The sequence below is a fragment of the Calliopsis andreniformis genome, chromosome 6 (genome assembly GCF_051401765.1).
Source record: "Calliopsis andreniformis isolate RMS-2024a chromosome 6, iyCalAndr_principal, whole genome shotgun sequence".
NCBI classification, from domain to species: Eukaryota; Metazoa; Arthropoda; class Insecta; order Hymenoptera; family Andrenidae; genus Calliopsis; species Calliopsis andreniformis.
In genome coordinates this window covers 13,914,540-13,938,473 of record NC_135067.1, presented here as the reverse complement: position 1 = coordinate 13,938,473, position 23,934 = coordinate 13,914,540, and the positions used below count along the sequence as shown (strand labels likewise).

The window sequence follows — 23,934 nt, the reverse complement described above, 5'->3', positions numbered from 1 at the left end:
TATACAGGATGCTTCATAAGATGGGGGAATCAGTTCAGTGGTAGATGAAGTCAGTATGTGTTCTATTTTATGTTATATTTAAATTGTACTTTTAAATGATAATTGAATTTAATTATATTTTAGTTAGGTGTTCAGTGTTGGACTTGTCGAAAGTAGTAATTTTCTTTCTCTTCTATATTAGGGATTCGAAGGGAAGCTCGTAAAACGTTCTTCGTTTTTACGGCTTGTTTTAATGGCGTCCGTGATTTTTCCGCGGTGCACTGATTTCATGCATCAAAGTAATGAACTTGCGTAAAGTTACTGAGAAAAGTTTGCGTAAACTTTGCTCGGTAAACAGGATTATTATTAAGTTACAGCCACTTTAATGTCTGGAATAGCGGTGCGAATATACAGGTTGTTCGAAAATACTTTGGACACTGTTTAGTCTTCGTGAAACAAACAAATATTGTTCCTATTTGAATGACTATTTTTACAATAACACGATAATAATTTCTAATTCAATTTACAATAAAAATTCGAGAGGTATCTTATACTCGATATTCAATCGCTAATATATTAATACTAATTCATGTATATCAGATTCACTTCACGTATAAGAGATGTGCAGCAGAACGAAAGATGAAAAGCAGTTGCTATAAAAAATGAATGGTTCCATAAGTACATAGTATCTACAAACTTTTATGACTTTTATCAACGCCCCATGTATCGCGAGTTTCGCTGAAATTTCAAAGACCGTAACTTCTTTATTACGAGCTCAGTGTGATTTTAATTTTGCATAAATAAGAAGAAACTGACCTGTTTTGTTATGCAAATTTCAAGAGCAACCGTGTGAGTAGAATGAAATGTTTTTCTCAAGTAGATAAAGCATTTTATAGAAGCACTTATGGACATGCAAGTACGGCTGACTGTGTGAATCGTACTATGGCTACACACGAGTGTTCCAGCGTCGTGGTTCGACCTTTCAACGAGATATAGAGTATAGTTCATTACGCAAATTACATTGATTCGTGAACTTTATATCTGTCGTCAACCCTTGTCGAGATGATTCATTTGCGGTGTCCATCGCAGAAATGGAACAATCTAGGTAGACAAAACCGCATTGGTTTTCATCCCGAAACCGAGATCGAACCAGTGCTTTTTGGATTACTCTTTACATGTGCAACTCGTTGCTTTCGTGTCAGTGTGTGAATTCGATTCGTTTCCACGATATTTCTAACGAGTTGATGGAAACCTCTCGATCGAATCCTTCTTTAAACAGTGTGGAGTGGTTATAATTAGACTGCAGATTTGTATGCAATTTCATATTTTCATAAACACAGTCTCAGAAATAGAACCTAAATAAAAATTTGCTTCGTCTTTCAAGTAGTATAATTCACATTCTATTTTGCATGGTCCCTATATTTATTAATATTACACACATTCTGTAATTTTTTATAAATTTCAAACTTCCATAAAGAAAATACAAAAACTAGATCCATAATCCATAATCAAGTAATTCGATTCTTATTAATGTTGTTCAATGGTAAATGGACTTTAACCGCAATCTCAACGCAAACTTAATTCATTATGAACAATTATACAATTACTCGTAGTGCAGGTTCAACTATGACCAGTTCTTGTTTAAGTTAGAGCATTTAACAACGAGGACAGAATATTAAGAACATGATCGTCCTACAGCAGAGGTTACGAGGACGCAGGAGGAAATAACGCTTCCTGCTCTTAACAATGAGTGAGGAAGATCGACCCTAAGTGTGAATATGTGCACTGAGAAGGAACATGTGGCAGAAACAGGGAGCAATGTCCATTCCGTTCCTCTCCATTTCAGCAATAGAAGTGTCACCAGTGCATTTGCGATTCGAGGCACCGAAACGTGAAAGCGTAATATCAGTTTCTATGTCGAGGCACGAGCAGTACGAGTATTTTAGTCAACCGTCAACTGTTTATCTAAGCAAACTGTTTTCAAGCCAATAGAACAAATACATATTCCAGCTTTATATTTTCAATTTCACTGTTAAAAGTTCGATGAGTGAGGTGAATGCAAAAAACAATGTCAATTAAGTAATTTAAAAGAGTTAAAGATTAATCATTCCCCTAAATGTATCGACTCATTACGTTTAAATATTCAAACGATATAGATTTTAAAATTTTGAAAAATTTAAATTTTCAAATTTTCAAATTATCCACTTTACAGATCTTCACATTTTCAAATACCAAAATTTCTATCTTTCGAAATTTCCAAATAGATATTACTTTCAAATAATTTATTAATGATATTACCATATTTGTCTTGCCAAGCTGAATCCTCTTATAAGCTAGTAAAAAGGAAATAAAAATTAGAAAAATATATACTATCACAAAAGAACATGAAAAAGCAATTGTCAAATGATATTATAACATGTATGGTACACTGAAAACGATCTTCGAACTTTTTAAGAGACACTCTCCTGCACTTTTCTAACTATTCGTTTCCCGAGAAACTACTCTTAGCCAGCACTCTTTGTTTCCCAACGCGAAGAAGGCGAACTCAAGGGAAGCACCGTAACCGCCACGTGTACTTTAAGTTGAATCACTCAAGTTGGGAACTCGTTTTTATTTCCAGTACGCATCCACTTGCCTCGCGAGTTCCCATTTTGATCTCTTTACGCGAACCAAAGAACGTTTCAGAGCGTCTTAAATTTCGTGCTCCTATTCTCCCCGACTAGACGTATCGCGCTACTCGTTTGCCACGCCAGGTGTCTTGCACGGCGAGCCCGAAAAACGGGAAGCTAATATAGCTCTGCGCGCGAGACGGCAGTTTATTCTTTCTCTTTCGAGGGAAATCGCGGAGAGCAAAGTTTTCGTTTCGGGAATAAGGATTCCATTGTCTTCGTAATAACGTGGCCGGCGCGGGGCGACTTTTCAGAACTAGATTCTTATTGTTCTCGAAGAAAGTGGTTTCGAGTTCTGTCAGCAGCTTTAAACAACTGTGACTATAATATGAATACAAACGCGATAGCGAGAGCCCATGGCGAGTTACATTTAAACTGAATTAATCTGAAGCTAAGCAAGAGTGACGACAACTTGGAAAACTTTCGGATTCTCGAAAATTATATTTCTACTCATTTCCATCGAGCACCCTTCTCTAAGAATTATTTTTAGTTTAAATATTTCTACATTAAATTGTACGTTATTCAGAAATAAAATTGAAATATTTTTTTAAAAGGCACTGGAATTACTTCATATACATGCTTAATACTGTGAGTAATATTAATTATACCTCTCGAAACCACCTTGCATAGAACACATTAATTAACAAATCCTGTTAATAATTGTAAATATATTATTTAAGTTGGTATTAGTATCTACTGTAACAGACAAACACTAGTCTCCTACGATAATTTCCACTTCAGGAGTCACATGACAACTGTAGCACATCGCGCACAGCGCTTCATGGAAATGCATACAGCTCACTCGACCCACCTTGCATTTGGTGTTGTGATTACCAGAGACACTGGGAAGCTCAAAAGCCTCTTGAGTCATTTCTGTGGAGTTACGAGACCGTGGCTTTATGCTAGCCACAGGAATCAAGTATTTCATCCCTTTTGAAATCGTCCCCAGTAAATACGCTTTCAACAACATAGCAGAATTATCAGCCACGAACATCTACTAATTCTTCCCCATTACCACTAATCATTTTCCCAGAGAAAGTTCTACATGATTCTACATTTTACGTACAACTCGTTTCATATTCACGAAAGACCGAACCGATGATAAAAAGATTCGCAGAAAGAGCCACCGTGAAATTAGCTTCCATCCCCCATCTGCCTGGTAATTTAATTGTAAATCGTTCCAAAAGCAAACGAGTCGTAGGTAATATCTGCCGAAACCCTTGAACAAAGTTTAATCGGGTCAAAGAAAAATTCATTCCGCCGACAATAACTTTCCTCCGCGATAAGACCGGTCGCATTGGCTTTTAATTAAGAATATTCTTCTTTTTAATTTAGAGATCAGCCCGCGTGCGTGGCACACGAGCGCGGTAACATTATTAAAACCGTACCTTTTCGCGTTTCTAATTCTCTGGCGACGTTTCGAATGGGAAAATCGTAACTTCGCGACCCTTCTGGCGGAACGAAATTCATAATTTTCCTGGAACTTGGTAATCTTCTTTTTAACCAACCGTGGCGTTTATATACCCAGAAAGCAGACACATAGAAAAGGAAGCGCGCGGATGAGAAATACCGAAATACCATTAACGAACGTTTCATAACGTTATCAGATTCGCGGGCGCTTATCACAGACGCGACAGTTTGTCGATTTGTATAAATTCTCTGCTGAGAAGCTTCCATGAGATGGCTCCGTGTGTTCCTGTAACAGGAACTGGAGCTCGAAATAAATCGGTTAATTGCACGAAGCTGGCCTCATAGACGGGAACATCAAACGTGGCCTGTATAGCGAGCAGGGACATATCTAACGCACCAATATCTTGTGTATCGGAGCTATTTGAGCGGCAATGCAATTTACAGCATTATTTCGTGGAACGTACTCGCCATTTGGGCATCCTGAAAGCTCTCGGATGTTGGAGACGTCGATAGGCGTAATCATCAGTTTCATGCGCGAGGTAGCTCATGGAAATTTTGAAATCGATTATTACTATCATAGTAGTCGAAATAAGTAGTAACATTATTTATTAGATTGGTAAGTATTATTGGTTATTTTTTACTGTTAAATAATTCCATAACTCGTTTCATATTTCCCTAAATGACTTGCTCATTTGTCGAATCACTTAACTCTATCATTATATATTTTATATATAATTAAACACGCTTCGATACTAAAATTTTCAAGAATTCGAAAATAATCACTTTGGCCTGTAAACACCTCAAATAAATAAGACTATGATAATTTATTTTATTATTCTTTTCTACAGTATCTGTGTAATATCTTTACGTCGTTACCTTTCACCGACGAAGAAAAGCTATTTGAAGTTGTATGCTAGTGAACGTTCTTTTGCAGTAGATAGATAGTACTGACCAAAATAATTGCTTCAGCAAGGAACAACTCTTGAGCTGTTGCGACGGGTGAATAAGTGGCCCGAAGGCTGTCTAATAGGTATTTCCAACTTCCGCAACGACGGCTTTGCTTAATCTCGATTATCGTCGGGATCGTAGCAAAAAGGCTCCTCAGTTCCGCAGAACTTTTTCTCTCGGAAATTGTTTCCTAGGGGACTTTCTTCTGTTTTCACGTTTAAGTGACGGAAACAGGTCCAACAATCGCCAGTCCTTTTGTGTCGCCTGCGACGTTCTTTGAACGAAAGCACGCGAATTTAATTACTCGTTTGATGAGCAGTTTCAAAGAGTTTCAACCTGCGATAGCAATGTTCGAGAATCTACTGTTCTATAGGTATTATAGCGTACTATGCATTTTCGTACTATGTGCTTATAGAAATTGCTGAATTGAGATGCATGAACTGCGAGGTTGTCAATGAAATTATCTCGATTTTCGAATAGGAAGTGTAATTAATTTATGTTTCTTTTGTTGGGGTTGATTTATAGAACCCATGAGTAAAGTTAGACTGATTCAACACACGTATCGGAGATACGTATTTCCTGTATTTTCTACAGTCTCGAAATATTTGGAGACTACTATTATGACAACCAAAATTTGTACTGCTTTTCTAAGGATTAAATAACTTCTACTGTTCAACCTGCACGTATTCCCTGACTCCACTCTCTAAAATACACTCTATCACTCTCTAAACATAACCCTGTTTCTCTTCTAACCAATAATACAGAAATTAAAATTCTGTACCTCAGAGCGAGCATACCTAAGTCCAGTTTTTTCAAAATTAAATTTTTTACAGAGTCCTATTACTTTCTTTTTATTTTATTAGAATAATAAGAATTTACTTCAGTTATGTTATAAGCGAAGAAAATTTAATAGTATAAACTACCTCAAATACTATGTTAAGAAATGACGGGGTAATCAACTTGAATCACGTTGGCTCTCAGGTACAACTTACCCTGACAGCCACGATATAAAAATTTCATTTTATTCAAATATGTAAGCATTATGAACACCCAGATATTGTTAGACGCGATATCCCAAGAATTCTTTCTCATAATCGACTATCACGAACCAAATAGCGACATTTCGCAACGAAGACAGTAACTCTATTAAGACGTGGATGCGAGCGTAGAGCGTGATAACGATCCTGACTCTAAAAGCTCGCGCTATCGAGAGCAGAGACACGGGTTTTCGGGTCGAGGCCCGAGAGCGCCTCGAATTTAGGTCCACTCTTCCCTAGGCAGCCCGAACACAACGTAATTTCCATTATTACACAGCGAAATGTATTGCCACTCTCAATTAGGCGCGCTGAAAGCATCATTGCTATCGTAGGCCTAGGGCAGCGCTGCAGCTCGAGCCGCCGACCGACCGGTCGTTGATACCAAATTTATCTTCAACCTTTGCCCTGGATTCACTTTAACGGTATTAACGGCGCATTATTATGCAACATTTACGCTGACCTACTGAATTAATTAGTAAGAAACGATTTACCGCCGATACATAATTAAAAGCCCGGACGATTTTCACGCAGACCCTGTTACATCGCTTTGGGGAGAATGTGGAATTATGGGATATGCAGGAAGTTCTGGAAATCCAGTTTTGACTGGTCGAGCAGTAAATCCAGGTTAAATCGCTACTGGACTTAACGTGGTCTGACTAGCCTTGTTGTTAGGGGTCACTGGATGACTGGGCTTAGGATTCGCATCATCCTTTCTGAAATTTGTTGAGGGAAGTGTCCTCCCTACGTTTATGTCAAAGAGAGTTTACTACCTTGTTGATTTATATAATTGACAATATTTTTTTGCTATCTGGTTAAATTTTATACGTGGAGAATATTTTGTAAATGGGTTTCTTAAAATTGGAAGATAATTGATGAAGTTACTGTGAACAACTTTAAACACTTTTTTTAAAAAATCACGTGTTCTGATTTGGCACAAAAAGAGTTGTCTAACATGATCCAAAAAATTTCGATATTTCACTAATAATGTAAAAGTTTAAAATTCACCTATTTTTTTAGAGCTTCAAAATGATGTGCCCTTTTGACTGATATCTTCCAGTCGTTAGAATATCTAAAATGATTCTAGTACCATATAATGATATTCATAATCGCGTAGATGTGACTACTAATGCGGCGGCCAAAGCATTAAAAGTTAGCAATTTTAATGAGAACTGAAGAGAGCTTCAACATTTATTTCGAATAGCGATTAGGGAGAAGAATGGAACGAAATATATTCTCGTGAATTCTCCTGTATACGAACTTTGTAAACGGGTCTTACAGTTCAGTAACTTTGAAAACGATGCACTATTACCGGTGAATCTGTCTTAGTGAATACAGAGTTCCTCTGGACAGTATTAATGAGGTAATATGCAAATGTGCATGTAACATTTGTATTAATTTGTATCACGTTCATATGGGGCAAATGGTAAACAAATTCAGCGATTTGGAGAGTTAAAAATACGTAACATGCGTCATGAGAGATATTAATGAGATGTTGATCAATTATTAATTCTATGCGAGCATTTTAATGCAAACGTTAATTTTATTGAAAATATAATTAATAGCAGAGTTATGGTTTAATTAATGTAGATGGAAAGTGATTTTTTTATCTCCATGATGGAAGCGAAATTTGCAACTGAGTTTCTGGAGTGAGAAGTTCAGTAATAATAGTAATCCAGATCTTTCAGCCCGATTAAAGGAGATTACCAGTGAAATAATATGCCATAACTTAGATTGGTATCATGGAATAACACTGATACGATTATTCGTCCGATTATCATTAAATGAGCATGCAAATCGAATTTGCATCAAATATTGTGCATCACATTTCAGTCAATTATGCATACCTTAATTCCCATTGCAGATACGCGTATTTAAAGTAAATATGCTTGCTCAATTTGTTTATTGCTGTATATACTGAATACTGAAAACAAACCCCCAAAAAGTTAAAGATCCCTAATGAAAATATATTTTCGAAGTGATTTACAGAATCCAGAAGAAATATTTAACTATTTCGGTAAAAATTAAAATTTGTACAAATTTTTAATCAATTCTTCTGACAATCTGTAGCATCAATCAGTAAGTAGCATTTCGCCACTAATTCTTTTAATTATAGGTAACTTCTACCCTCATCATATTTTCCTCGCTAACCCCTTTACTAAATTGGAGACACTATCCTAAGGGACTTAGCATCTCTCCGCTGCCCATAAATTACCGTCAAAGCCACTCGATGCTACCGTTACATTACACCCTTAGGTCGTAGTTTAATTTCGATTCTAAGCGTACAATATCCCAATAACCACAGACAATATCCGGTTAATTAATACGCGTTCAGAACGCGAGCGACGAGAGGCTCGGGTTCCCTGGACGCCAACACTGAATCCTACAGAAACGCGAACGTTTCGAGTGACCTTAACCGACAGATTGCTCAATTAGCGCGTTGCTTCCTGATCTTCATAATCAGATTATCAGGCCGACACGTTACGGTTAGAATTAGACGCCCAGGGTTCTGGGCCAACCGTGTGTAGGTAGGAGAAGTCGGGGCAAGGTCGCGGAAACAGATCAAGAAATGATGACGAGGCGATAATTTGCTTAACGCTAAGCATCTAAGCTTCAAAGTGAACAAGCTTAAACCCGATGGGGGTAAATATGAAACGTTTAAGGAAAACTGGAGCATGGGTTGGGAACAGTGCATGAAAATTCAGGGCTTCACTGTTTCTTGAGTAAATATGTAGATTAGGGGATGCTTTGAATGTTAAACAGTTTTCATGATTATCAGTTTTCAAATATTCAAATATTCAAATATTCAAATATTCAAATATTCAAATATTCAAATATTCAAATATTCAAATATTCAAATATTCAAATATTCAAATATTCAAATATTCAAATATTCAAATATTCAAATATTCAAATATTCAAATATTCAAATATTCAAATATTGAAATATTCAAATATTCAAATATTCAAATATTCAAATATTCAAATATTCAAATATTCAAATATTCAAAAATTTAAATATTCAAATATTCAAAAATTCAAATATTCAAATATTCAAAAATTCAAATATTCAAAAATTCAAATATTCAAATATTCAAATATTCAAATATTCAAAAATTCAAATATTCAAATATTCAAATATTCAAATATTCAAAAATTCAAATATTCAAATATTTCAATGTTCAAACACTCAAATATTAAAATACTCAAACATTCGAATATTAAAATACTCGAATGTTCAAATATTGCATGGAACTGAAGTGTAAAAACTGAAATATGAAAAAATAAAGCAATAATTTCCAGCATGAGAGCTAAGTCTAAATCAAACTACCCTAACTGTAGATCCCAGGAGACCTTGACGATGATCGCCAAACGACGATTTTCCTTTCACATGTTCATTCACGCGTCACGACAATTAATCTTCCGAAGGTCTCGCGTGTTTAAAGAGATACGCAGCCGCGAATGTCGTGGCACGACTTTGAAATATTCAACGGCTGAGTGCGTTTCACTGTCGAGGAGACAGATTTGGGCAGGTGTAATTGCGTTTGCAGAAGGCGGAAGCCTGTTAATCCTGCAATGACGAAGGATAAGGGGATTCGCGTGTAATTCCGCTTTTTCACGGGAAATGAATCTTTTATTTTAAGAAGAGATTTAAGCAACAGTTGTGCAATGAAATGTATCGCGAGAGACAGAATGCGAAATAAAAGACGCTTATTGTTTATTAGCTTGAAATATGAAATCGAAGCAGAAAGTGCTTTCTCTTGGCTCTCCGTGATATTATTATTTTTCTTCTGTTCGCTTTTAATAAATGGATGCTTTTTACGTAACTAAAAGACCTGTTCCATGGGATGCAATGGTAGAGAGAAAAATAGAAGTCACGTGTACCGATGTCGATCGTAATTATTTGAAAAGCAGAAATTTTCTATTTCATTTCGACGATGGTGCTACATTTGAAGTGAATAATCTAATAACAAATGATTTTATTCCTGAAAAACAGTTATGCATGTGTAAAATATAGGATGTAGAAAAATCCACTTAATGTACTCATTCGAAACACCTGTTATCATTGATTATTTTTCCTGGCCCGAAATTTATTATCCACTGTTTATTGTTGCCATGTATTCTATTGCATATTGTATCGAGCGTCAGAAAATAATCACGATTCTCCGATTGGAATATCAGAACCTTCGTGATTCAGTCTGTATATTCCCGATTCGAGTATTAAACTATGGCCCAACATTGTCGGCAGATTTTATATCATTGCTATCAAACTGATATGTTTTTATCGAGCAAATAAAACGAGCCCGACGACCAGAGATGTGACTGACGTCAACGGGGAACGCGCCCATCTATATAAATGCATGAAAAAATTGTCCAAAAATGGAAAAAAAGGAATCTATTCCCGCGGGTATAGGAAACAGACCAATCGACGTGGAAGTCATGAGAAAAGCCATTATCTACAGCGGGTCAGGGTCGTATGTTCGTCATCAGTCAAGGTTACTTCAACCATAATTTTTTCGATTCAAATCCACTACTTTCTTCGCCTATATCATGTCCAACTATGACAAGTTGCTCAGAAATAGCTGGTCAGTAGCTAAGGGCTAACACTCAGAGTCACTAATCACCTTATGATAAAGTGTACGAAATAAAGAAGATGCTGATGGAGTGGACACTGATAATCACTACCTAACCAATAACAAAATACACGAAATATGTTCAAGGGTTGTCTCTGTGTTGCGCACCAGAATTCTCCTAAGATTGTTCTAGGATCGTCTCAAGGTTGCCCTAGAAATCTAGACCAGAAACGAGAAATAGTAACAAAAAAAGTCAAGTCAATTTTTCTAATACCCTTTCATAACAATAGCACGAAGAAACAGAATTCAGTAATGTAAATTCATTAAAAGAAATAATAAGAGAAATGCTACATTCACGCCACTCAATGTGTTCAATCTCGGCTACCACTGAAATACTCTGATGAAATGGACTCTGATAGTCACTAATAAAGAGCATGCCATAAGAAAAGACAGTAGAATTTGCGATAGCGCTTAACCCTCCCCTCAGCTGCCATCCTAGACCTCGAAGAACGACGCGTCCCCGTCTAAGTAAATATCAGTTTTCTCGTCGCCTCAATGAAAGCTTCTCGTCGATCGATTCGGTATCAATTACCCCGTCTTCTACCGCGAATTCTATTTTCCGTGCAGAAAAGTAAACGTAGCTGAAGTGTTCGTTTCGCGCGGACGTCGGCTAGATACCATCGAGAACGATAACAAAAACGCAAATGCACTTTTACCATCAAGCCTGCGAGTGCACCTCCACAATGGGCACGCAGTCACACGAGCCGCGCGAACGACAAAGAAGACCTGGCTGTACTGGTGTCGTCTCAGTGATTGCTTATCACCTCACGGCAGGTCTCTCAAGAGCAGGATGCAAAGTGAAAAGCGGGGTAGCTTATTCGTATAATCGATATGGAAAACAGACGAGCGTGGAAATGCTTTGAATAAAAGAATAGCCGAGTAGCTGTACGCTGAGCATCTGTTGACGGCTCTTCTGGGTCGAGGTCGTGCGGTCCACCTCAAAGGCCATTCTGCAATAACCGTTTGATCCCTTAGTTTGACTATTAAATGCCCGTTCCGTCTTCGATTCCCACCCTTTCACCTTTGAACGTCGACGTGGCATTTGACTCATTGATAGAGTCTGTGTCGACTCGTCCTTCATCTTTGGCTGCCTGATCGGGGGGATCCAGATCCTGAGGGGAGTTTGTCAAAGCGAATGGAATTTGCCCTTTGAAATGAGCTATTATGCCACTGTTTGAGTAATTACGAGGAGCTTATTCGTTTTATGTCATTCACGTTTTTGTTCGTGGATAATCGGGAAAGCATGGATGTCGAAAGACTTCGCTGGGAGGAGATCGAGGACTTGGAGCTTCTCGTTTTCTAAGATTACTATACTGTTGTTTAGCTACTAAGAATACTAGAATCTTCACAGAGTGGAATCCTTGAACTTGGACTTTGTGCTCGAATTCTATTATTAAAGTTTGGATTATTTCTATGACTTGAGTCTTGAGGTGAAACAACATGTTGAAGTTGCTAATGCCAGCTAAATTCTCAATATTGTATAACATCATGACTTCAGAAGTTTCCTCCTCTTTGTTGAATATTCGCTTGTTGATGTTCGAAGTGCCGATATTGCAAAGTGAATTACATTGTTAAAATTACATGTTCCTGATTCGCTAAGCATTTAATGTAAATATGGTCGAGTAATTCACTTGAGAGAGAAGTAACGAACGTGTAAAGGATCTGCATTGTCTTTTTTTAACTGTACGTGTAGAGTCTCTTAGTAATTAACGCAAAAATGACATTCGCGGAAGTCAAGGCCGATTTCATTCTGCAATTTAATGTTTCATTAGCCTTTGTGCTTGAAAATATAATACAGCCTGCACAAAGTTCCACCAGAAAATTCACAGATTTTGATCTATATTACGAAGAAACGCAAGCTTCAATACGGTTGTATCGAATTCTGCGTTTCTCCTTTCCGTTGCTTTTTAGGTATCAATTACGAAATAAATTGTGGTGCATCGCATTTCTACGAAGCGATCCCCTTTTTAACTTGGTCTATGGAGACTGCAGAATTCAACTGAAAAAAAATCATGATAAAGAATTTTTCTTTATAAATACTGATGCATGTATACTAGTATTATATAATTAAATATATATGTATAAGGAAGCAAGGTCATATTGTGCACAGTAATGGAATACAAAAATAAATGTGAATATATTTCCTTCTGCCAAAATAAATCAGAGATAAATTGGAAAATGGAGACATTTTAATCATAAATTTAAAAATGAAATCTTATAGATCTTATCGTAAATTATAATTTGTATGTGCATTTGTTAATTCACGAATTAATTTATATTTCAACCCCTGTGTTTTTATTAGTACGATGCTATAGAAATAAATCAATTAAGACCAGAGCACTGACAAATTTTATATCATAAAGCTTCATTCCAAAATCCCCATTTAATTTTATATTAAAGAGACTGTCCTTTCTGAATCGTACATCACTCTCGTCAAGCTATACGCGGAAGAAATATCTAGAGGCTGAATATTCAAGCTTTCTAGAACACCGTCAATTGAACATGCCAACGAAAGAATAATAGAAACGCTCGAGACACACGAACGAGCACTCGCTAACAAGTTTATCGCGTGATTCCTTCGATCCCCTCCCATTCAGCAAACACGATACCTCGTAATCACTCGATTGACTGAGCTGTATTCATCTAGTGTCTGAGTAATGTAACTTCGTCCTCTAAGAAGTTCGTCTTCCGGTACTCTGCCCTGCTAAGTCGCGTGTTTCGAGCTCGTGACTTCGACGCCCTCGTTATTAATAACTACATACATCGAGGCATATCTACTTGTCAATCAGAATGTTCACAGAAGATTCCCCTCAGATATTCAAATTTTGTAGTAATCTCATAATTCAATAAATAACTTATACTTTTACATTAAAAAATGTGAAGCATGAAGAGCATTCATTGTCTGTCTAATCACTGACTTAATCTACTGCAACCTATTACTAAAAGTATTCCTCTTATAGCATGTATCAGTAATAATCCTAATTAATTCTAAATTAGATACACTGTTTCATACGACATAAAGCGAGCTGCATCTAAAAGAAACCAGGTTCCTGCATCCAGGTGCAAGCAAGATAAAGTTAAAAGGCATACGTAGATTGAAAATTGTATCGATCGACTAAGCTCAGTAGAACGCATCAACCTAAAGACAGAACTGATCAAACAGGTTCCATTCACCTGGTCGACCTGTCACAGGATCTAATTGAACAATTTCGTGGAAAGAAGGGAGTCGATACTCAAAGCAAAGCAGCCAATAGCTAGATAGCTGCAGCCCCGTGCAGTCCGAGTCCTTTCCTCGAAATTCCCACCGAATGCAAAAACCGACTCGAAAGATCCACTCGATCAGGATCAGACATAACTGAAAGGGGTTTCTGCCACTGTTCTCTCTCCATCGAAAGTATCGAGGGGTGGTGCGCGGGGGTGGGAATGAGAGGGAAGAATAAAAGCAGAGAGACGGGGCTCAGCGGATGCACGTCAGAAGAGGGTGCACGGCTCGATCATAAACGTACAATCGACGATCGTGTTTCTGTCAGCTACTTCAATGCCAATTAACCGCTCTTCCGATTCTCGCCGAGTGGGCAGCATCGATCCGCGCCGCGAATACCGAGCGCATCCTCCCATCGGCGAGGCACTCGCTCGGGAGGACTTTAATTAATCGCGCGTGACGATTATTGCCTGTCGTTCTTGGGCCCTCGGCTGGCAGACACTCCCAGCGTCTTCAGAGGGAACTTTCAGCGTCTTTCGATCGAGCCCTCGTCGATCGACTTAGTTTCGATACAATTAATCGTCGAGACGCCCTTGCCTGCCTCCTTTCGGGATCAGACCTGCAGCCGAGTTGCAAGTTCGTGATAATGAGATACTACAGTTTGTTTGCTTCAAAGGCGAGAGGAAATGATTCTAAAAAGCGAGTTTAGAAACTGGGTTGATCTGTCTGTTGAAGGTAGTTAAGGTAAATGGGGAAACTTGATCGTAGTTTTCTGTTTGGTGCATCGACGCGTTTGCGTGGTTCGGTGACGTTCTTGTCGGATGAAATGATCCTTTTTAATCGATTGAGTGAATTTATAGAGATCCCCTGTCCCTGGAGTAATGCATGCAGTATCACAAATTGCTGTTAGTTGTGCGTTTTTGTTAAACGGAGTTGGAAAATGAATGAGCAAATCAGGAACTATTGCAGAAATTAATAGAAAATGTGGAAATAATCGATAACTATAAATAAGTGCATTATATTACCTCATTCGTTTCAAAGAAAAAGTAGTATTAATATTTTATAGGGTAATCTAAGAATAATATATAATATAAATACATTATGGATAGCACTACTGGGTGTGCTTCTCAATATTTTTTTTATACATTTTATATTACTAATTGTATATAAATTTGCTCATAAATTCACAGCTCCATCCAATCGCTATACACACAAAATACAATGTTGTCGCAATTTCCGATCTGAACCCCCGTAATTTCGCTTATCTTTCGCACGCATCTCTCGATTAATCTCGTTTCGACGTCACCCTTCCAGCGTTGTCCCACCCTCATTTACACAACCAGAGATCAATGTCGAGTGGTTGTTGCTCTTGATCAGAAAACAGGTCAGAGTTCAACGATTAGGGTATTCTGTGTAGAATGATTACATCTACGAGAGCTCGAAGCAAAATAGTTACAAAATAACTAGGTCTCATAAAATGACCATAATGCTATCTAGAACACTTTTATAGTAATTAAATATACCTAAGGTAGCATTTTATGTCTCTAATATCTATGAACATGCATTTCCTTACAAGAGAAACAACAATTCATAAGTAATTAATTTTATGAAATTTACAGGTGTTTTGCGAAAAAATTTCTTTACTATTCTATAATATTGATCAAGATCTAACTGAACATCTAAAAAGTACGCGCTCCCGTGTATGGATTACTTTGAACATAAGTCAGTATAACGAGGTATATAGCCAGAATAACGTGGCTGATATTAGATCGATCTAACACTTTTACGACAGCGTTAAAATTGCTTTTTAATTGTCCCCTTTGCGAGCGGTTTTCTCTTGAACCGCCATCGATCTACCCCAGGTATATTCGATGCCTTGCTAACAAAGTTCTTAGACTAGGAACTAGATAAGTGAAAAATACAAGTCTACTGAAGCTGCTCGAGTTAACAACCACGTATGCAAAAATTTGTACAACATTTTGTGTCTACAATTTTACGCGTGAACAGAACAAATTTATCGTTAGTTGGTTGCACGTTGTGCAAGGCAAGAGGGAAAGACCCGAAGCCTCATATGTTTCCGAATTTCCAGCGTGAAAGCTCGCTCCAAATACATGGTGCGAGGGTGGCAAAAAATGGTAAAAATTCTGAAGACAGCACGGGTATGCGGGACAGGAAGATATTGCGCTGAGCGCGTCGAGTGAACCTCGTTGTTCGCTCAATTACTGTTTGAAATGAATTAGCTCTGTTGTGGGCGTTACGTTCGAGCTACTGAAGTAAAATCCAGAATATTTAAATCCACGTGTATCTCTAACTTTTTATTCCACTGATTTCCCTTTCATCATCTTTTGTGTTACGCTTTGATGCCATGTCGCAGAGATAAACGTCTGTAGGCTGGCGATTACAATTGCATTGAAAACGAGGTATCGAAATTAAGCATCGACAAGGTCGCGTTTGGAAGAGTGTTATCGACACTCGAGCCTTTCCATCGTTAAAAATGATGAAAATTGGCATTCCTTGCTAATTGAATCGATCAACCTTGGATCTTCCGTTTTTCGTTAAAGGTACGGTCAGGGTCAAAGGGGTCTCTCGCACGGAGATCCGCAAATCGAGTGGACGCAGGGGATTAGAAGTCGAAGATCGAAGGTCGAAGGTCGAGCAGCGAGGACCTGGGACTGTTTTTGCAATTAGATTCAATATCGTGGTCGGGAATCTGTAGACCTAATTAAATTTGGGATATTTAATTCCTATCGTTTGTAGAAGTTTTAGGAGATATTATTATAATTTGTTAAGATTTACAAACTGAACTTTCTATTATTTCTAAAATAATTTACAAAATAACAATGTTGTACGTGTGAACTCAATATTTTACCAAAACCAAGTGCTTCGTTTGAATTAACTAATTAATTCGCCCCTTATTTCTAAGGAAGCTCATCAACTACCGTCAAATAACGGGAACTCATTCTGTAAACGAAGTTTAAGCTGCAATGCACTCATTGACAATGAGAAATCGCGTTACATTGCGAAATCGCGCAATTCCCGATGGAAATGCTCGCCGCTCGAACGTTCCTCAGCAAGAAATACCTTCCACCTGTTCCTTTTTTTACGATTTATTTGTCGACGTAAACGCCTCGTTATGCCAATGACGTCTCGAAGCGCGGAAAAAACATCGGCGTCCAGGCGTAAAAGCAAATAGGAGTAAATCGTTTTGCAGGACTTCGTTATAGTCGTCGCGCCCGACGAACTTCTCGAGACCTCTTTCTCTCATTATCGAGATGTGATTTACGACCACTCGGCCAGGATCGCATTGATCAGAGGAACTATTTGCAATGGCAATGCGATTTCTGCTTCGTGAGCACCACTCGGATCCGAACCATCGCGTTTCTGCATAAGGCGACAAGGAAATCTTGCGCGTGGAAGAAAAGGAAGCTGATTAGAGAGGAGATTTGTCATTGAGTCTGTACTATTGCAATTTCCAGGGTAATTTCAATGAGCTTTTCAGGGTGTAGGTACAGTCAGTTTATAAAATTACTATACTTTTAAATTTTCAAACTTTCAAACATTCAAATATTCAAATATTCAAATTCTCAAACATTCAAATTTTCAAATTTTCAAATTTTCAAATTTTCAAACATTCAAATTTTCAAATTTAAAAAATTTTTAAATTTGAAATCTAGAAGTGTTTCTACTTATTTTTATATCAGGATTTCAATTCGTGGGACATAGGCATGTATATCATAATATAGTAATTAGAAGGGGTTGTTTTTGTAGGTACTTTAAATTTCTATTCTCTACAACTACATGTGTCTCCAAAATCAACGAATAATATTCAAACCAAGATGAATAATACTAGTCTACGAATAAACGTTCAAGACAAAAGTGAGAGCTTTCTAAAAAAAAATTCGAACCATCCTCATTCGATGTCACCGCACACTGTTATCTAATGTGAACCTCTTAGCACGCGCATCCATTCCTATACGACGTGAGAGTATACGATTCAATGCTCTAGGCACTACGCTTTTATGTTCAACTTACAATTACTTTTCTCACCACCTCTGCTACTACAGCTTGTCGAATGGCTATTAACGCAGCCCCGCTGTTTGGCTCTGCTATAATATCGAATTGCTTTTCAATTTCAGTCGACGGGGTTTCCCCAGAAATTGCATCTCCATGCAAAGCAGCGAGGCAGGGCAAGAGGGGGGAAATAAATTTCATTTACGAACACTATCGAACGTAACTCACCAGGAGAATAGCTAACGTCCTAAATCTGTCCTCAAACAGAAAAAAGGAAAAGGGAAGCAAACTCAACGTGAGCCCCAATTTCGACGATGTTAAAAAACGTCCTCGTTTTATTCGCTCACTGTGAAAATTCTCTGCGTTGAATTCGCGGCATTTGATCCCCCTAGTAACGTCGATACGAAATATAATAAAATTATACATGCGAGTCATGCGCTGCACGCGAAGCGGGAGGAATCGATTCAGCTGGCGGACATTCGAATCTCTGCTTCAGAAGAAAGTCGCTATTTAACAATGCTGTTCACCACCTTTTCCCTTAGTTTCGTTGAATTACACTCGCGATAAGACGCGAAAAGCTGCTTTTATCAGCGACTGTGAGAGTGACGTGAAGTGAATGTTCGTTCACGAAAGGGAGAATTTGATGTTATGACACGTGGAGAGCCCAAAGGAGGTGTAAAATATTGGTTAATGCTGAAGCTCGTTTGTAGAGACGTATGCAAAGTAATAGGTCAAATGGGACTGTAAAATATTACTCGAGATCCCGTATGGAAATTCGTGAATACCTATTTACTCGCGTAGACTTTCTCCCAAGTGTGTACTATGCTGCATTATTTGTGTGCATATGCGCGTACGTACGTTTCTATGTTGCACACGAATTTCTCTGAAACTAGAGACATTCTAAAAATACCTCGAAATTAAATTTCACTTCGTTAAATGGTTATTTTTGCGTGATACTGTGCCTGAAATTTTTTAACGTTTGGCAATTTTCAGTTCAGTGGGAAAACGTGATGTACAGAATGTTCCACAACAGGTGTCACAAATTTTAAAAGGTGATTTTACATACCAAAATATCTAAAAGAGAAATCAAGAATCATGAAATTAAGTTTAAGGCTTTTGTCTGACACTAAGACTTATTTTACTGCTACTACTGTCTTCGATCGAACTACATAAGTGCACTATCAGTAATTTTCATCTTACTTTGATATACATATCCTTTTTCAATAATCGCCCCTTACAGTTTCGAACACCTATTATGAAACGCCCTCTTACAAAAAAGGTAATACCACGGGCACAGTGGAAAATACTAACTAGAAAGAGGTGCTCAATAATAGCAAATTCAATCGATTCCCTTCTAATTTTCAAGCCATTGGATTAACCGTGCAAATCACCGAGCATGTAATTCGAAACTTCGGGATGCTGCAGAACGCATCGTCAAAGGGAGAGATTCAAAGCAAATCCTTGACGAGGTGATCAAATACAATAAACTCAAGTACATGAAACGTCCCCCTTTCAAACGATCGAATTTGAAACAGCAGTAACATTAGTTTTCCCCTAAACACAACTGAATACGTATCAAGCATCGATACCTTTGTGAACTCCGCCAAAACGTTGCGTCAAAAGCGCACGTGCAATATGCGGATGCACCAGCCGCGGTAAGATCAATGCAACAAGTGCATTTAGATTTCAGCAGACGGCCGCGTGTGCTGCCCCAGAAAAGTGATATCTGTGTGCCAAATTTCTGGACATTTTTCTAAGAGGCCTGATAAATTAAAAATGTCAACCCACTTAGTGGCAAATAAATAATTTTATAGTACGCCATTTTAGGAGACAAATATAGCGAATTTTTAATTCTAGGTTTACATTTTTTTTATTATGGATATTAAAGAGTTCATAGAATTTTAATTCACGAATTGAAATTATTATAAAAAATTTTGTAGAATTCTTTTACCAGTTTTTTGTGTTATCTATGCTTAGCGACAGGTCAAGTTATATTTTCAAATGTCCTTCGCAAAGATTTCTGCTTCCGTTAGCTGTTTGCATTTCCGCCAACATCGAGACGATAAAATACTGCTGTCAAACGTGTACACTTCTTTCGCTCTATGCAATTTCCGTCGATATTAGCGAATGAACGAATACGTTTTATTGAGAGAAAGAAACCCTCTATCAAGCAGAATGCTCGGAGCTCCCTTCCCAGTTACACACGTTTACTATATCGTCCGAAGACAGATTATGACACAGGCTTGTATTTGCCGTTATTCGATCTCGAACTTCGTTATCGTGAAACGTAATTGGATCGTTTCATGCCTTTTTTGCTATAGAGCTAACCTTACAGTCTTTATCTTTTTTCTCTTTGTTCAGTTGGAAAGTGTTCTGTGCTCCATTATTGGATAAATGGTGGCAATCTAATTTTTAAAGTCATATTGCTTTCTTTGAAAAGTGTGGGACATAGAATTTCTCTAAGTATGAAATTAAATAAAATTTACGTATACTCCTGTCCAAAAGTGTTAGAACACTTGCTCGAGAGATATTATAAAATTAGTAATAAATTGCACTTAGAACGCCTAAAATTTGCGTGAAAAATATCTGACTTATAGAACTTATTCTAGTACTTACGTGTACTAGCCTGGTGAGACACAGAGAAATCTGTAGAATAAGTCACAAGTCGGATACAGTAATATCAGTGGAATAAGTCCCGAGTCAGGCAGTGAAGCGAGTAAAATAAGTTCTGAGGCAGACACAGCAAAATCAGTAGAATAAGTTCCAAGTCAGACACAGAGAGATAAGTAGAATGAAGCTTGAACTAAACACAGACAAATCAAGAATAAGTCAGGCACAGTGAAATCTCGTCCTATTAGCAAGTAGAATTATCCCTTAAAATTTATAATCACTGACGATTCATATTGTAAAATGGAAGTTTATTGAAGATAGTAGGTGTTCTAATACCTTTGAAGAAGAGTGTATTTACTCTAATTTTCCAATTTTCTTGAAATACTATTTTTGTGTTTTAAATAATATTTTCCTTAAAAGATAAATCATACGAGTTGGCTCGAATTTTGTTTAAAAAAAAGGTCAAAATCCTGTGTAACATTTTTAACTTGCTTTAAAGTGAAATATTGACCTAGTTAAATTTCGTAAATTAGGCGTTTTATGTAAATTTCACGTATCGGGCGTATCATTATCCCCTAATATCTTTTCAATTATGTGCGCATGCAAAACGAAGCGTTCGCTGATCAATATGTGCTCGACATTATGTTTATTCATTCGCAGATATATTTCGTAAAATAAACTGTGAGGCATTCAAACGAAGTATTCCTACTCTTTACCTCGAACGAAGCTGACGTTGAAATTTTTCTAAAGGACACCGACAGATAGCAGCTGTACGTACCCGACGCGAAATTAATTTCTATTTAGAAATGTGTATTAACTCTCCATTGACCATCCTTGGAGATCGTACTACCCTACATCCTCTGCTTTTTGATAAATTAAACCTTAGCTGATATGACAGAGTTGCAGTAGATATTTATACTAACTCAAATTTTGATATTTTATTTGAAAAATATTTAAGTGTGAAATGTAAGCACGAAAACCTTACAATGATTCACAAATTAATCGCTAAATAATGCATAAAAATGCATATACTAATAACTTTGCGTAATTATGTTGATGTGATCCCATCATATTGTGTTACAATACTAACACCAGTCGGATAAAACGAAGGCTAGAGACAGTAAAAAAGAAATAACAATAATCGTTTCCCTTGGTCATGAAATCCATTCACAGCTTTCAATATTATCAAAAAATGATCTGATACCTATTTCAGAAATTGCCCCTATAACATCAGGTTTCAACGAATAAAAACTCAAGTACGCTATAAAATTAAACTCGACAAGAGTTTTAACGAACACTTAATCGTTACTTCTAAAGGTAGATTCAATTCATGTACTATGTCAGAATGGAATATTCATAATTAAATTACTCGAGAGGTTGGAAGGTCACTGGAAACTATTGAACTCTATTAAAGCTCAAAATATGAATGTAAAAAGTGTTCCCTAAAAAAGTAATTTATATCCCCCTTAGCAAAGATACTCGAAAACAGATTTCCATAAAGTACTGACCTCCGAGCTGGTCGAGGTGGTGCTGTCAGCGCTGTCGGTGTTCGCCACAGAGGAGAGAGGCGACCTATGACCCCTTTGCGCCCATTTGTCTCTTATGCTGGCCACCCCTGTGACAACTCCGATCCTGCTAGCCGCGGTCCCGATCGTCGAGTTCCCAGATTTCGCGCCATCGTTGCTCCCTCCACTCCTGCCACTTCCGCCGCCACTTCCGCCGCATGCTAGCTCCAGGACATCACCCAGGACCTCTGACAGTTTGCTCGGCACCTTGACGAAGGTGTCCAAGACCACTTCTCAAAAGAACCGAGTGTCGTAACGGTCCTCTGGGACCCTGACGAGCGCTCTTCTCGTGTGCTCTTTCGCACACGATGTCAAAGGTCACGACAGATGAGTCGTCGCCGAGCCAATCGTCGCGCGTTCACCAAGCAGACGCTAGAGGCTCGAATGGCAGCTCTTCGTGTTGGAAACGGATCGGTTGTGTTACAGACGTTCACCTGGACTAACGTCAACGTTGGTTAAGGTCACCGCGGCGATAAAGCCAAAGCGTGTATCTAAGTTCTCTCTTTTTATCGCACGGCGGTTTATCTTGACATTTTCGGAGAATGTCAGACGGACAGGTGTCCCAAGATTCCTCTCAATTGATGTCGACGGAACGTCACAGAGAGTGGCAAGGTTTATAGAATTCTAAAGCCTATACGAGAAACGACAGACACGTGGAGGCGGTCTTCGGGAAAAGCAGCATCGAAATTGTCAGAGAGATACAACGCGATTTTATTCGGTGTGTAAGGGTTCACTGATCGAACTGTCGGTCGCATCTCGAAACAATTCCCGAGGAATGGGGAGTTATCGATCTTGGGAACGCTCGAAAAGACGGAAAGTTACAAAATGACTCGGTTGGAATGAACACCCACGCGAAACTTCCATCGTGGTCTTCTCTGAAGCGGCCGCGGCGAAACGAACGGTTCCCTATCGAGTCGAAGCAACTTCGCGCGTTCCTGTTCCTCAATACGTTCCAGTCGAGAATACGACTCGACTCGTGTAATGATTTTTCTTTGACAAATGGTTTGCTGGGGAATTCTGTGGAAGGGGAACTCAAAGACAGCTGAGTTTGAGGAACATTTGGGGAATCGAAGAGGTATCAGGTGTCCGAGGGAATCTGGTTTGCTTAAGCTAGGGCAGACGCTTCTGCTATACTAAGAGAGAATGTTTGAAGAAGATTTCAATTTCTTTGACTAGGATGATTTTCTATTTGACGTATAGATTCTACAGTGTAGAACATCAGTATTATTTTGGAGTAAATCAGTTTGTTCAGAATTCAATGACTAGTAGAATATGAAAGATTGTGAACGATCTATAGAAGCAGGTTGATTGGTGGTCTATGTTGTTCAAGATTCTAATATAAATAAAAATATTTTTAATCAACGCTGTTAATAATTTTCTACTACTTTTTCTGTTGTATATTTGTGTACGTATAAAGATTTGTTTTGATGTATTTTTGTCCACGCGAAAAGATGTTTGATATTTGATTATCGAAGATTCTCATAAATCGCTCAGAACTGATGGCCTTAGGTGAATGGCAATATAGCGTGTCATCTACCGTACACTGCGATTTCTTATACCAGGAATACAAAAGAATATTGAATTATGTCAAGAAATTGATTTCCATGGCACATGTAAAGACCATACAAAAGGAAAATTTACAGCGATTTTTGTTCTCAAGATTATCACGCGATTTTTCGAGACAAGATGAAAGAGTTCATCAGAGCCTCGAAATTCGATACAATTGCAAATATAATAATTCGGTTCAATTAAATTCCAATTTATCAAAACATTTACCGAAAACAATATCATTACAAGGTACACAAATATACTCCAATAATCAAAATTCAACTTTCTCTATTTCCTATTCAGGTTTCATGATGTTAAAAAGAG

The 23,934-nt window shown here is 37.8% G+C and overlaps 1 protein-coding gene across 1 annotated transcript in view; it reads right to left on the bottom strand.

Annotated features, from left to right (window-relative positions):
• The window catches only part of Sytbeta (Synaptotagmin beta), a 41,445-nt gene extending 17,900 nt beyond the window's left edge, over window positions 1–23,545 (bottom strand). The window contains exons 1-9 of the mRNA XM_076379617.1: window positions 23,448–23,545; window positions 23,326–23,395; window positions 23,257–23,265; window positions 22,893–23,195; window positions 22,714–22,817; window positions 22,497–22,633; window positions 22,402–22,453; window positions 22,339–22,358; window positions 22,006–22,292 (exon numbers count right to left, since the gene is read on the bottom strand). Coding sequence (XP_076235732.1) covers window positions 22,006–22,292; window positions 22,339–22,358; window positions 22,402–22,453; window positions 22,497–22,633; window positions 22,714–22,817; window positions 22,893–23,195; window positions 23,257–23,265; window positions 23,326–23,395; window positions 23,448–23,545 — 1,080 coding nt within the window. The remainder of the gene's footprint in view (window positions 1–22,005; window positions 22,293–22,338; window positions 22,359–22,401; window positions 22,454–22,496; window positions 22,634–22,713; window positions 22,818–22,892; window positions 23,196–23,256; window positions 23,266–23,325; window positions 23,396–23,447) is intronic.
• Window positions 23,546–23,934: the final 389 nt, after the last annotated feature.